Source organism: Phacochoerus africanus, chromosome 3 (genome assembly GCF_016906955.1).
Source record: "Phacochoerus africanus isolate WHEZ1 chromosome 3, ROS_Pafr_v1, whole genome shotgun sequence".
In the NCBI taxonomy this organism is placed as follows: domain Eukaryota; kingdom Metazoa; phylum Chordata; class Mammalia; order Artiodactyla; family Suidae; genus Phacochoerus; species Phacochoerus africanus.
The window spans coordinates 112,909,091-112,925,412 of record NC_062546.1 but is presented as its reverse complement, the minus strand read 5'-3'; the positions used below and the strand labels follow the sequence as shown (position 1 = coordinate 112,925,412).

The following is a 16,322-nucleotide window of genomic DNA, read 5'->3' as shown; positions in this document are numbered from 1 at the left end:
TTTCACATCTATATTTGTATGGAAAGATATATTATAGTTTCATCTTTGTTTTCAGCCTTTGTGTCATCCTTGTCCTTTCTAATTGTTAGTTTTTTGTCAATTATTTTATTTACTTTTCTATATTTTCAAATATATAATAGGGAATTAACTATTACTTAACAAGTTTGAAAGAATTCACCAGTGAAATAATCTATACCCAGGTCTCTTCTTCCTGGATAGTTTATTAATGTGTTCAGTTTTCATTGCTCATTATTTCTTTTTTTTTTTTTTCAGATCTGTAGAAATTTCCAATGCGTAAATGCTTCTGTTCTGAATTACGACTGTGATATACAGAAAAAGTGTCATGGACATGGGGTAGGTAATATTCTCTTTTGGTTTGTTCCTGAAAGTAGTGCTGAACAATGAGAATACTCAGTGAGGTTTCTCAGATTTTTAGATATTGGGTAATTTAGATACCTGATACATTTTTCATTCTTATGTCTTTAGATTTGCATGAATTGAGTCTTTTCTCTTGGTTTCTGTTCTTGAGTTCATGATTTAGAGCAATGATCACAATTAACAAAAATGGTATTGTGATTTTTTGAAGGTATGTAATAGCAATAAGAATTGTCACTGTGACAATGGCTGGGCTCCCCCCTATTGTGATACTACAGGATACGGCGGAAGTGTGGACAGTGGACCTACATACAACGGCAAGTAATATAGAGGAAAATTAGTATGATTTCTAAGTAGCCCATGTCAACCATAGCAGAAAATGTGATATAAACTATTCTTATAGAAAGTATAGCAGTTCCTATTGTGGCTCAGCAGGTTAAGAACCCAACATGGTATTCTTGAGGATGCAGATTGGGTCTCTGGCCTTGCTCAGTGGGTAAAGGATCTGGCATTGCCAGAGCTACGATGTAGGTTGCAGAAGTGGCTCAAATCTGGCATTGCTGTGGCTGTGGTGTAGGCCGGTAGGGTCAACTCTGACTTGACCCCTAGCCTGGGAACTTCTATATGCTGCAGGTGTGGCCATAGAAAGGAAAAATAAATAAATAAATAAATAAATAAAGTTTTGTCTACTTATTAACAAGTGTAAAATGATATATCAAGCTTGCTTTAATTTTTCATAGTTTTATTTTTAATTGGGCTGAATGCTGTTTCATGTAGTTTCACATAATTTTTAACAGAAAGTTTTGGTACTTTTACAAATTTAAAATTACAAGGAAAATTTCACAGTTTACCACTGTGTTCATATTTACTATATCCTTAAACTAAAGAACAGGAAACAGACAAAATTAATGTAATTAATGAATTTTTAAAACTTATAATGAGACTTAAAATCCAGAAGCATAAAATGTAAGATTGATAAATTCAGCTACCTCAGAATAATAAATTTATGCATGGAGAAAAGCATTTTACCATAAGACAAATGACAAAATGGGGAAAATATTTCCAATTCACATCACAGAAAAACTAGTCTCCCTAATATATAAAAACTTTTAGAAACTGAACAAAAACCACTAGACCTACAGAAAAATAAAGAACTGAGAAGAAAATGAAATACAATATTTCTTTAAACATGAAAAGTTGCTTAAATAATGGTATAAAAAAAGAAATGCAAATGGAAATCATTTAATTTTTCACCTGCTAGTTGGGCAAAAATGCAGAAGTTTGACTCTGTGGGTGAGGCTGTGAGGAATTCTTGTATATTGCTGGCTGACTTGTTAACTTGGTAGACAAGTTGACAGTTCCTTAAAAAAAACGATGAGTGCATTTACCCTCTGATACAACCATTCTACTTTTGGGAAATTATTCTGTAGATATACCTGAACCCATATGATATAAGCACAAGGTTATTCATTGTAACATTTCTTTTTTTTTTTTGGAAGAGCAAAGGTTAGATAGGAGTTAGAAAAATAGGAGTTCTCTTGTGGTGCAGTGGGTTATGGATCTAGCATTGTCACCACAGGGGCTTGGGTCGATGCTATGTCTTGGGTGTGATCCCTGGCCCAGGAACTTCCATGTGCTGTGGGTGTGGCCAAAAAAAAAGAAAGAAAAAAAGAAAGAAAAAGAAAAGTATTAGTAGGGTACGTACTGACTAAATTAACACAACCTTGTAATGTACTTTTGTATAGCTGTATAGAAAATGAGGTGGTGCTCTCTGTATAGTTTGGGAAGACCTGTAGTATAGGTAAGTGAAAAAAGTAATGTGCTGAATAGCATTTATGCTGTGCTACTTTTTATGTAAGAGTTAACAATAAAAAATTTTGTTCTTGCTTATATTTGCATGAAGAAATACTGTAAGATTACATAAAGAATTAATAAAAGGGAGTTCCCGTTGTGGCACAGTGGTTAATGAATCCACCTAGGAACCATGAGGTTGCGGGTTCGATCCATGGCCTTGCTCAGTGAGTTAAGGATCTGGTGTTGCCATGAGCTGTGGTGTAGGTTGCAGACGCGGCTCGGATCCTGCGCTGCTGTGGCTGTGGCATAGTCTGGTGGCTACGGCTCCGATTTGACCCCTAGCCTGGGAACCTCTATATGCCACAGGAAGCTGCCTTAGAAAAGGAAAAAAAGACCAAAAAAAAAGAATGAAAGTGGTTACCTTTGGAAGGCAGACATGAAGGGGGTAGGCGTGAGGTGTGAGTAAGACTTCTCAGTGTATTTCAATTTCTTTTTTTAAAAATCATATATATTTTTATTATTAAAGTACAGTTGATTTATAATATTTCTTCAATCTCTGTTGCACAGCAAAGTGACTCAATTGCACACAGTTCCCTGTGCTGTATAGTAGGACCCCTTTCAGTTTCTATCAGTGTGGCTTTTGAATAATGTGAAAATTAATGTAAAGTGTATCACCACCTAGCATGTTCTAGTTAATGAGTCAACTTCTGATCTAATGATCATTAATATAAAATCCTTCTTTCTAGAAAAGAATACTGCCTTGAGGGATGGACTGCTGGTATTCTTCTTCGTAATCGTTCCTCTTACTGTATTGGCTGCTTTTATCTTCATTAAGAGAGACCAACTACGGAGAAGCTACTTCAGAAAGAAGAGATCACAAACTAATGAGTACTTAGATTATTTTTCTTTTAAATTCATATTAACATAATTTAAGTAATTATTCATGATGATAGTCATGTCCCAGAGGCTGGTTTAAAAATTGGGTCCTCTAGGAGTTCCCATTGTAGCTCAGTGGATTAAGAACCCGACTAGTATCCATGAGGATGTAGGTTCTATCCCTAGCCTTGCTCAGATTTGGCGTTGCCTTGAGCTGTAGTGTAGTTCACAGATGCAGCTTGGATCTGGTAATGCTGTGTGGTACAGGCTAGCAGATGCAGCTCTGATTTGACCCCTAGCCTGGGAATTTCCATATGCTGCAGGCGCAGCCTTAAAAAGAAAAATAGGATCCTCTATTCTTTTGCCATGGTTAGCAGAGTTAAAGCGTTGTGGTGACTCAGCAACCTCTTATAATGGTGAGGAGAAAGGGTTAGGGTGACAGCCTGTATGCTCCTGAAAGTGGCCCCTAGGCTTCATTTTGCTTGACTTTGATTTCTGAGAGTGGGGTAAGTAGAATTTAGGGCTACAACTTCTGTTTTGGGCTTCGTTGAAAAATTTACTTCCATGTCTGTTTCAAGTATTGGTTCTCATAGAAGTGTTTTTCAAGTCTGTTTTGAAAGCAGGTTATGTGAATCATCAGCTTTTAAGAAATAAACTTTGATTGGAATTCCCTGGTGACCTAGCAGGTTAAAGATTCTGAGTTTTCACTGCTGTGGCTCAGGCTGTTCCTTTGACATGGGTTTGATCCCTGACCTGGGAACTTCCACATGCCATGGGCCTGACTGAAAAAAGAAGCTTTAATGGAGGGAAAGGTTGTCGTAATTCAGACACCTGACATTTCTAGTCTATGTGTTGGACTCATACCACTCTCAGTGATCACTTCTAATATGTTAGCTTTGGAATGTATCCTGTATTAGGATGGACCTATAGTCAGAGCTAAGTCCAGGTTCCAGTTTGTTATTTGCTAGAATTATGACTGGAATAAGAATTTAAAGTCTGAGCCTTGATTTACTTCCTCTAAAATGGGGATAAAGATATTACGTATTTCTTAGGATCAATGTGAGAATTAAATGAGGACATGTTAACAAATAAAACCCATAGCACAATGTAATTACTTAATAGCTAATTTTTATTGTGATAACGATTTCAAAATTTACGTATCTTGCCTTGATTGTTCACCTTTACTTCATTGCCCTATTCCTCATTTACCACATAATATTTTTCCAGAGTATCCTGATGTTAGCTTTATTTTTTTTAATGTATTCTAAAACAGATTTATCCTTTCTTCTTCTTCTTTTTTTTTTTTTGTTCTTTAGGGCTGCACCCGCGACATGTGGAAATTCCCAGCTAGGGGTCAAATCAGAGCTACAGCTACGCCAGCCTACGCCACAGCCACAGCACCATGGGTTTTGAGCTGCATCTGAGACCTACACTGCAGCTCAAGGCAATGCTGGATCCTTAACCCCCTGAGTGAGGCCAGGGATGGTTATTAATCAGATGTGTTTCTGCTGTGCCACAACAGGAACTCCCAGATTTATCTTTCTATCCTTTCCGTCTCCTAACTTTTTATCACTCTTCAGATTGACCAATCCATATAGATTATTGCCCAGTTTGCATCTCTGAAACTTTAGTACATAAAAATTTTTGTACATAAAATTTCATAACAATAGCTATGTTCTATACACCTCTACCTAGCTGACTTACTGTCACTGTGGGGTGTCTAAAACTTAGCTGACTTCTTTCCAGCCAACTTGTTTGCTCCTCCTAGACTTCCTGATATTCACGGTGACTCCTTGTAAGCCTAATAATATGCTCTTATTCCTCTCTGATTTCAGGCAGACTTGAGGAGAAAAGTTTGGGAACACTGGCCCAGTTGACCACATTTCATAATTTCTTAAAATTTCAGTTTATTTAATTGTAAAAGTGAGGTGAATAAAGCTTTCTAGTACTTAAGGATTAAAACTGTGAAAGCTTTTAAAAATGTCATAAAAGGAATTCCCTCTGTGGTTCAGTGGGATCAGTGGCATCTCGAGAGCTCTGGGATGCAGGTCCGATCCCCTGCTGGGCACAGTGGGTTAAGGATCTGGCATTGCTGAAGCTGTGGCTTAGGTAGAAACTAGGGCTCAGATCTCATCCCTGGCCCAGTAACCAAAAATGAAAAAAAAAAGAAAAGGTCGTAAGAATGTTAGCTGTCATTGTGGTCATTATCAACACCACTACCAACATCATTATTCTGTATTTGGGAAAAAGCAAGGTTTATATACTATGTCATATAGAAATGTTGTAATCTTAATTTACCTTAAAGGTAATTGTGTCTTTCAGATCCCATGGCAAAAACCAAGCAAAAGCTCCTCGACAGCCAGCAAGTGTTCCTGGACATGCTTCTTCAGTGACTCCTCCCAGAGAAGTTGTAAGTTTATTTATTTATTTATTTTTTATTTCTTTGTCTTTTGTCTTTTTAGGGCCACACCCTCGGCATATGGAGCTTCCCAGGCTAGGGGTCTAATTGGAACTATTGCTGCCGGCCTACACCACAGCGGCAGCAATGCCAGATACGAGCCGCATCTGAGATCTACATGACAGCTCATTGCAACGCCAGATCCTTAACCCACCGAGTGAGGCCAGGGGTCAAACCCGCAACCTCATGGTTCCTAGTCGGATTCGTTTCCGATGGGAACTCCTGAGAAGTTGTAAGTTTAAAGGAAAATTTCTTTTTCTTTATATGATATTATGCTATCAGATTTTTAAAAATTAAAAGAAATGGTTATGTAATATGGAGATAAACATAGAAAATTTCCAAAGAATTTAAGAGTGTGGTACATAGGTGGTCTCTGGGTTAGTTAAAGGAATACCAGTAGGGTCCCTGGCCCAGAGAAGAGAGAAAACATGTAGACCTCGAGAATGTTTTGCCTTGAAACCAAGATTAGGAAATGACATGGGGTTTGGGCTGTCACTGTTTTTTCCTGTGTCTGCCTGTGTTTTAACGCCTGGCTTCCTCAGGGTATGTTACCTGGTGCTAATAAGCTCCTGCAATAATACACCTAATTGTCTCAGCATTGGGACCAGTAATTAGGGAGTACTGGGATAATGATAAACTTTTTCTTATATGCATATATCTCTGAGAAGTATATAATGTTTTATTTGCTTTGAAATTTTGTATAATATTTTGTTTACAGTCATACACATTTATCTGCAATGCGCTTTTTCCTTTAACATTGCTTTGTGATTCATCCCTATCAACTTATGTAGCTCTCATGCACTCATTTTCACTGTCTGATCTTGGAAAGATAGCAGTGAATGATGACTTGAAGCAAGATCTTAATTCTCTGCTCAGGAATTGAACCTGGGCAGCCTGGGTGAAGATCAGGAATCCTAGCTACTAGACTAGCTAGAGGCTAAAAGCCGAATTGCCCTGGTTCTTGCCCCCTATAGAAAGCAAGAATGTTTCAAGGAGGCAAAGACTGTAAACACAGATAGAAAGTTTATTGTTAGAAACACAGTACAACCTGTGGGAGAGCACATAGGGAATTCATCTATTTATCAAAGGCAGAGGCAGAGCAGTAATACACACCCAAAGGAGTTTGGGAGTAGGTGTCCCTCTGAATGAGGAGCTTGCTAGAGAGGTGATTTAAATCACTTACAGGGGCACTTCTTCCGGGTCGTTATTTTTCTTTGGCCAATTATCTTGTTTTAACTTTTTCATGTCTGACCAGACCCAGGGCCCTCCCTGATCTGCGTGCACATCTTTTGGCCAAGATGGAGTCCAAAGCAAGGCATGCTGGGAAGGTTATCCAGACTTCTTATGGCTTGGCATCACCTCCCTTTCTGACATAGAGGGGACTCTCTGCACATGTGTACTTGGGGTTTCCCTGACCCTGAGCATGGGAAGTATGTGACCTCTTGGTCTTTTGCCCAAGCAGGGCTCAGTCCTTCCTTTTTTTTTTTCTTTTTTTTTTGGTCTTTTGTCCTTTTAGGGCTGCACCAGTGGCATATGGAGGTTCCTAGGCTAGGGGTCTAATTGGAACTGTAGCTGCCAGCCTACGCCAGAGCCACAGTAATGCCAGATCCAAGCTGTGTCTGTGACCTACACCATAGCTCATGGCGACGCCAGATCCTTAATCCCCTGGGTGAGGCCAGGGATCGAACCTGCAACTTCAGAGTTCCTAGTCGGATTTGTTTCCGTGGCACCACAATGGGAACTCCTCAGCCCTTCTTTTAATCCTGTCGTTACCATTGTTTAACAAGTTCACAGAAGACAAGTACCAGTTATTTGCCTTGTGCCCATTGTTATTTCTGTCTTGAAGTACAGACAGGTGGCTGGTTGTAAATGTTTATCCTGGAGCCCATCTATCTCCTGCTTCATGTTAATATTATGTTACATCAATGCCACACAATCTGTTATCAGATTCCAACTTTTCATTACTGTAAACAAAGCTGAGATGAACATTCTCTGTGTTTCTTATGCATATGTATGAATTCTAGTACTGTACTAGTACAGTAGTTACTATCCACATGTGGCTATTTAAATTTCATTTTAAATTAAGAATCTCACTCCTCATTGACATTTTATTTGATTTTTTAAAATTTATTTTATTGAGTTCCCACTGTGGTGCAGTGGGTTAAGAATCTGACTACAGTGGCTCAGGTTGCTGCAGAGGTGTGGGTTCAATCCCCAGCCCAGTGCAGTGCAATAAAGGATCTGTCACTACCACGGCTGTGGTGTAGGTTACAGCTGTGGCTTCGATTTAATCCCTGGCCTCGGAACTTCCATATGCCATGGGTACAGCCACAAAATTAAAAAAATTTATTTTATTGAAGTATAGTCGATTTATAATGTGTTAATTTCTGCTGTATAGCAAAGTGATTCAGTTATACGTATATATACATTCTTTTTCATAATCTTTTCCATTATGGTTTATCACAGAATATTGACTGTAATTCCCAGTGCTATACAGTAGGACCTTGTTGTTTATCCATTATGAATATATACATTCTGTATATATACAAACATATAATAGTTTGTATCTTCTAATCCCAAACTCCCAATCCATCCCTTTCCTGCCCCTACTCTCTCTTGGCAACCACAAATCTGTTCTCTATGTCTGTGAGTCTGTTTCTGATTTGTAGATAAGTTCATTTGTGCTTATTGTTATTTTAAATGCTTAAGATCCCAAGTGGCTACTAACTATTGTAGGGACACTACAGACATAGAATGCTTCTGTCATTGCAGAAAATTCTACTAGAGGGCTCTGATCTAAAAGTGTATAGAATTAAATTGCTAAGTTGAAAGATTACGTGAATATTTATTGGGAAATGCCAAATTGTCTTCCAGAAAGGTTAGACCATTGGGTAATTGTATTGTCACTGGTGTATAAGAATTCCTGTCCAACTGCATCTTTGTCAACTCTTGGTATTGTCAGACTTTTAAAGTCTTTCCAATTATATGGAGGTAAAATGATTAGAAGTCCTTCTAATACAGAAAGACACATATGGAATCTCCCTGTTCTACTTCTTATTCCTTTATAAATAAAGAAACAAAAATTCTTAAGTGCCTCAGTCCCCTTTAACCATATATCTCGGAGATTTTCCATATCACTCATGTACGACGATCACAGAGTCCTTATAGATGCAAGTTAGAAATTATATATATGTTCTTCATCTTTGACATTTTTTTCCTTTTTCATTGTGGTACATTACATATGCCATGAAAATTGCCATTTTGACTATTTTAAGTATGCAGTTCAGTGGCATCAGTTACATTTACAATGTAATTAGAAAAATTTCTAAAGCTTTTTCATTACCCCAAACAGAAACTCTGTACACGTGAAGTAATAACTCCCCATTCCCCCTCTGTAGTAACCACTATTCTACTTTTAAAAAATTGATATCTAATAGACATAACACATTATTTAAGTTTCAGGTGTACAGCATAATGACTAAATATTTGTATATATTTTGAAATGAGCATCACAGTAAGTCTAGTTAGCATCTATCACTACACATAGTTTATAGACTTTTTTTCTTGTGATAAAACTTTTTAAAGATTTACTCTCTTAGCAGCTTTCAAATAAACAATGCAGTATGATTAACTGTAGTCATCAGTATATATTACCTCCCATTACTTATTTATTTTATGGGAAAATAAATGAGATGACCACCTTCATCTCTTTCCACCCATCTCCCTCTCCTGACTCTGGCAATCTCCCACCTGTTTTCTGTATCTAAGATTTTGGTATTTTTTTGTTTGTTTGTTTTAGATACTACATGTGAGATCATATAATATTTGTTTCTTTGTCTGACTTATTTCACTTAGCATCATGTCCTCAAGTCTATTTATTGTTGTCACAAATAGCAAAATTTCCTTTGGTTTGGTATCTGAATAATATAAATATTATTAAAATTATAATATATTTTCTTGGAGTTCCTGTTGTGGTGCAGTGGAAACGAATCTGACTAGGAACAATGAGGTTGGGAGTTTGGTCCCTGGCCTCACTCAGTGGGTTAAGGATCTGGCCTTGCCGTGAGCTGTGGTGTAGGTTGCGGACACGGATCAGATCTGCCATTGCTCTGGCTGTGGTACAGGCCAGCAGCTATAGCTCTGATTAGACCCCTAGCCTGGGAACCTCCCTATGCCATGGGTGCGGCCCTAAAAAGCGAAAAAAAAAAAAAATATGAGAATGTATGTGTGTATATATACATGTGCCACAGATGGACATTTAGGTTTCTTCCATGTGTTGGCTATTATAAATAATGCTTCAGTGAACATAGGGATGCAGATGTTTTTACAAGTTAGTGTTTGCATTTTCTTTGGATAAATACCCAGAAGTAGAATTCCTGGATCATGTGGTAGTTATGTTTTTAATTTTTTGAGGAACCTCCATATTGTTTTCCTTTGTGGCTGCACCAATTTGCATTCCCACCAGTAGTGCACAAAGGTTCCCTTTTTTTCCACCTCCTCTCCAACACTTGTTATTTCTTGTCTTTTCTAATAGTCATTCTAACAGAAGTGAAGTGATATCTTATTGTGGTTTTGATTTGCATTTCTTTGATGATTAGTAATGTTGAGCACCTTTTCATAACCTGTTGGCCATTTGGAAAAACTGTCTCTTCAGATCCACTGCCCCCCACCCCTTGGTCCATTATTTGGTTTTTTGTTGTTGAGTTTTATGATTTTTTAAAAACATATTTTAAGTATTAAACCATTTTCAAATATATGATTTGCAGATATTTTCTCCCATTCAGTTGGCTGACTTTTCATTTTGTTGATTTTTTTTTTTCTTTTGGTCTGCAGAATCTTTTTGGTTTGATGTCATCCCGCTTATTTATTTTTGCTTTTATTGCCTTTGCTTTTGATGTGAAGTCCAGACAGCAGTGACTTTTAAGGAGCTTATTACCACATGGTTTTTTTTTTTTTTTCCTGGGAGTTTTATGTTCAGGTCGTAATCCATTTTGAGTTAAAGTTTGTATATGGTGTAATATAGTGGTATAATTTCATTCTTTTTTGTGTGCCTGTCTAGTTTTCCTACCACCATTAATTGAAGAGACTGTCCTTTCCCCATTGTGTGTTCTTTGCTCCTTTGTCATAATAATTGACCATAAATTAATTGTCATAAATTAAATAATGCATGGGTATATTTCCCTATTCTGTGTGTCTGTTTTTATGATTACCATACCCCTATATATAGGTTGATATCAGAATGTGTGATGCCTTCTGCTTTGTTCTTTTTTTTCAAGATTGTTTTGGCTATTTGGGGTCTTTTTCTACTTTCTATCTCTATGGATTTGCCTATTCTGTGTACCTCCTATGCATGGAATCATGCACTATATATTCGTCTTTTGCTTATTTTATGTAGCACAGTGTCTTAAAGGTTCATCCTTGTAGAAGCATGTATGAAAACCTTGCTTTTTATGGCTAGTAACATTTTGTTATCCATTCATCTGTTGTTGGACATTTGGGTTTTCACCTTTTGCCTAATGTATACACTGTTGCCATTAATATGTATATACATGTACTTATTTGGACTACCTATTTTCTATTTTTTGAATTTATGCCTGAGTACAATTTTCATATCATATAGTTATTGTATACTTAGCTTTTTCAGGAACCACTAAATGTTTTTCCACAGTGGCTGCACCATTTTACATTCCTACTGATTGATCTAATTTCTTTACACCTTTGATCTTTGCACTTTTTTTTCTGTTTTTGTTTTTGTTTTCTGTCTTTTTAGGGCTGCACCTGTGGCATATGGAAGTTCCCAGGCTAGGGGTCAAATCTGAGCTACAGCTGCCACCCTACACTACAGCCACAGCAATGCAGGATCCAAGCTGCCCCTGCGACCCATACCACAGCTCATGGCAACACCAGATCCTTAACCCACTGAGCAAGGCCAGGAATCAAACCCTGTCCTCCTGGATGCTAGTCAGATTTGTTTCCACTACACCACCATGGGAATTCCCTTTTTCTGTTTTGATTTTAAAGATTTTTCTCATGGCCATCCTAATTAGGAGGTTAAGTGGTACGTTGTGGTTTTGATTCGCATTCCCCTAGTGATTGATGATGTTGAGTATCTTTTCATGTGTTTATTGGCTATTTGTTTATTTTCTCTGGAGAAATTCTATTAAAGTCCTTTCCCCTTTTAAAAATTGGGTTGTCAGTTTGTTGTTGAGTTGTGAGAGTTCTCTACATATTCTGTATATTAACCCCTTATCAGATATAGGATTTGCATATATTTTCTTCCATTGTGTATGTTGTCTTTTCACTTTCTTGATAATGTCCTTTGGTGTGCAAAGGTTTTAAATTTTATTTAAATCAAATTTACTTATTCTTTTCTTTGCTGCTTGTGTTTTTGATATCATATCTAAGAATCCCTCGTGAAATCCAAGGTCATGAAGATTTATTCATATATTTTCTTCTAAGTGTTTTATAATTTTAGTTCTTACACTTAGAACTAAAGTATTGACCCCATTTTGAGTTAATTTTTGTATATGGTGTGAAGTAGGGATCCAACTTCTTTCTTTTGCATGTGGAAATCCATTGTCCTAGTACTATTTGTTGTAGAGACTATTCTTTCCCCACTGAATGGACCTGGCACCTTGGCACCTTGTGGAAAATCAATCGGCCATAGACGTATAGGTTTATTTCCATATTCTCAATTCTATTCAGTTAGTCTATATGCCCATCTTTATGCCAGTACTACACTGTTTTGATGACTATAGCATTGTTATAATTTTTGAAATTTGCAAAGTATATACCCATCACCTTTATTCTTTTTTAAGATGGTTTTGGTTATTTGGGAACCCTTATGCTTTCATATGAGTTTGAGAATCTGCTTTTTTACCTGCAAAAAAGGCTGTTGGACTCTTGATGGGGATTATGTTGAATCTGCAGATGACTTTGGGTTGTATTGACAAATCTTGACAATATTAAATTTTTGAATCTATGATCACTATTTGTCTTTCTATTTCCTTAGGTCTACTTCATTTTCTTTCATCAGTGTTTTGTAATTTTCAGTGTCTTTCACCTTCTTAATTAAGTTTATTCCTAGATATTTTCTTATTTTCAATGCCATTATAAATGGAATTGCTTTCTTAATTTCCTTTTTGGATTGTTCATTGATGGTGTATGGAAATGAAACTGGTTATCGTATCTTTATCTTATATCCTGCATCTCTGTTGAATTCATTTATTAGCTCTAGTAGCTTTCTTGTGGATTCTTCAGGATTTTCTATTTTCATATAGGATCATGTTTTCTGGAATAGACATAGTTTTACTTCTTTTCCAATTTGGATGCCTTTTATTTATTTTTCTTGTCCAGCTGTTCTGGCTAGATCATCCACTGCTATGTTGCATAACAGTCATAAAACCAAGCATCCTTTTTTTGTATTCTTAATCTTAGGGGAAAAGCTTTGTTTCTTTGGCATATTAAAAAACTTCCTTATGTTCTTACAGTGATGTCTTTCATGTTGATGGTTACATGAAAGAAGTCCTTAAAGAAGTTCCTGATAGGAACCTTTAGCTGTTAGTAGATTCCTTATGTATGAGATTGGGAAAGACAATCTCTCATCTTAACTCCATTTTTAAAAAATATTAATACAGCAACGCCACTGTTTTCTTTTTGTTTACCATTTATGTTATACATTTTTATGTGCAACTTTTCTTTGTCCTTATGTTGTCTCTTATAAACAGCATATCTCAGATGAAAAAATTTTTAAATTTTTCTTCTAATTGGAAACTTAAATTTATTGACACTGAATCCAATTATTAACATGCTTTTTCTGCTGTATTGTTTAATACTTTCATTATTTTCCTGTTTTCTCTCCATACTGCAAATCCTCTTGTATTCTTTTGGGTCAGTTTTGTCCCCCTAATCCCCTTCCACATTTCATTTTCCTCCTCTGCTGGTCTTTAGGTACATTATAAGATAAAATTAGACTTCAGTTATTTGTTCTAGTTTCTTGTAGCTTCATTATATTTTTTAAAGCATTTATTTGTTTTAACATATAGAACTACCTACTTTTTGTACTTTATCTGAGCATTTTAATGTGTACAGTCTTTTTTTTTTTTTTTTTGGTCTTTTGTCTTTTTTTAGGACCACACCCACGGCCTGTGGAGGTTCCCAGGCTAGGGGTCTAATCAGAGCTTCATTGGTCTGCCTATGCCACAGTCACAGCAACACCAGATCTGAGCCACGTCTGTGACCAATACCGCAGCTTGCCGCAATGTTGGATCCTTAACCCACTGAGCAAGGCCAGGGATCAAACCCCACAACCTCATGGTTCCTCGTCAGATTCATTTCCACTGTGCCACGATGAGAACTCCTAATGTGTGCAGTCTTGATGGGTTCTGTGGTTTGATGTTTCTGCCAGCCCTCTTGTGGTGGTTTGTTTCTCAGTGTGTTTTGTCATATTGATTATAAACTTGTATTCTTTGGACTTTATATGAGGGAATTATTTCAGTCCTGAATTACAGTGAGTACCTACATAGAGTATATATTTTCCTCGGCCAGATGTTTAGGGGACAAGATCGCTCTTTGATGCCTTTGAACTAAAATTTTTGTTGGTGTTTTTTGGATCACACAAGCATTATGAACTCTCACCCTCAAACCCTTGTTAGGATGGGTGTGTGTTTAGAAGTCATCCATGGAGACAATTTTTTTTTTTTAAATTCCCCTTATACCAGTACCAATACTGTATAAGCAGTGTCTCCACTGTTCTTTGGGATGGTGTTTGTTTATCCAGTTAACCCAGGGTGGGTATTGCCCTTCAGGGGTCTAGGCTTCATATAGGGTCTTATATTCAGCATCCTATCCAACTCAGGCCCCAGGAACTGTCTTCTACGTCCATATTACCTGAAAATACATAATGTAGTCCAAGGATGAGAAGGTATTCACAGGACAAATGCTGCTGCTTTGGATTCTTTATGCTTTCTTATTGTTTTTGGTCTTGAATATTTCTTACTTTCTAGCAACTTATCTCAACATTAAAAAAAAAAAAGCCTATTTAATATTTTAACCAGCATTTTAAGTATGCTCTACCTGGAACATTCTCGTACACTGTTTGTGGGTAATGTGCATGTACCCCATTCTTTTTAATAACTGCATACCATAATAACTGTAAGGTATTCTGTCTTATACCTTTACCATAAATTTAGAAACAGGTTATTTCAAATCTTGTTACTGCAGAAAATGTAGCATCAAGCATCCTTGTACATGTATTTTGCATACTAGTATATGTCATATAAATTCCAAGAAGTGGAGTTTAACTGTCCCTTTCAAGTGCTGCTCCTATGGCTTGGTGGAAAGGGATGAGACTTTTTTTGCATCTTTTCTGCATTTTCACAGAACAAGTAAGTCACTCTGTGGAGCAAAAAATAGCAGGTGATAGGCCACCTTTTCCACATCAGCACCGAGAGACTAGTCAAGTTCGCCAACACTGTGCATATTCGGCCTCTCAAAGAGCTTGAGAAAGTAATAGTATGTAGTGGAGACCACCTTGGTCAAGATCACTTCAGCAGTGATTAGTATTCCAACTGATTGTCCCTAACTTTCCCTAATGTTACATGATATTTGGAAAACATTTACTTTGACATTCTTATTTGAGGCTGTTATAGAGACTCACTTTGTTCTAAAACTATTTCGACTACCTTGTCAATGAAGAGTATCATGGATTCCAAAATCAAGGGTTGTAAATTAGTGGTATTTATTGTACCAGTTAGGTACTATAGATTTTGGGCAATATCATTTTGGAAGATTTTGTTTAAAAATGTATTGACATAAGAAATATGTTACCTTTTAACTAAGATAGTTGATCAGGACCAAGATGAAATGTTTCATTATTATCGAATTTTAAAAATATAGTCTTGGAGTTTCCATCATGGTGCAGTGGAAACTAATCCAACTGGGAACCATGAGATCTCATGTTCGATCCCTGGCCTCCCTCAGTGGGTTGGGGATCCAGTGTTGCCTTGAACTATGGTGTAGGTCGCAGACGTATCTTGGATCTGGCGTTGCTATGGCTCTGGTGTAGGCCAGCAGCTGTAGCTCCGATTAGACGCCTAACCTGGGAACCTCCATATGCTGCAGGTGCGGCCCTAAAAAAAAATTAAAAATTAAAAAAAATATATATATATGGTCTTAAAAGAATTACATAGTCTGCATTCAGTAGCAAAGATATGTTGAAGAAGTAAAGTAGTTTTAAAGGTCAGCATTATGTTGTCTATTTGATTTTTAAATATATATATTTAAAATATATTTATGTATTAAAATTTTATATTTAATATAATTTAAACATATTGATTTTTAAATGCATTGATTATTTTATATGTAAAATAAACTGTATATAAAATATATTTATGAGTGCACTGTGGTAACAACTTTTATTTTCCTTTTTAGCCTATATACGCAAACAGATTTCCAGTACCAACTTATGCAGCCAAGCAACCTCAGCAGTTCCCATCAAGGTCTGAATTTGCTTAGACTACTTGATCAAAATAAAACCCAGGGTTAATGTCTAAATAGTTCCTTGTATTTTAACTTAATTTAGGACAAGGTATTTATTACCAACAGTTTAGACAGAGCACAGTTTGCAGAAAAGCTTCTAAGACCTTTTATATAAGTTCTGTCATATGTGTGCAGTGACAAAATGAAATTGTAAAGAAGTCCAAACAAGATAATGAATAGCCACTTTAGCATTTGGTATCCATAATATTCAGAAGCAAGGACCTTTCAAATAACCAGCAATGGGAAATCAGATAGGCTGGACTAGCCTTCCCTTTCAGAA

The 16,322-nt window shown here is 36.6% G+C and overlaps 1 protein-coding gene across 2 annotated transcripts in view; it reads left to right on the top strand.

The window, feature by feature from the left end:
- Window positions 1–16,322, top strand: part of ADAM9 (ADAM metallopeptidase domain 9) — a 77,215-nt gene that overhangs the window by 58,921 nt on the left and 1,972 nt on the right. For both annotated transcript variants that reach the window (XR_007133989.1, XM_047772416.1), the window contains exons 17-21: window positions 274–354; window positions 587–692; window positions 2,916–3,057; window positions 5,368–5,455; window positions 15,935–16,002. Coding sequence is in view for 1 of the 2 variants with exons in the window: in XM_047772416.1 (XP_047628372.1) it covers window positions 274–354; window positions 587–692; window positions 2,916–3,057; window positions 5,368–5,455; window positions 15,935–16,002 (485 nt within the window). In the remaining variant the exon portion in view is untranslated. The remainder of the gene's footprint in view (window positions 1–273; window positions 355–586; window positions 693–2,915; window positions 3,058–5,367; window positions 5,456–15,934; window positions 16,003–16,322) is intronic.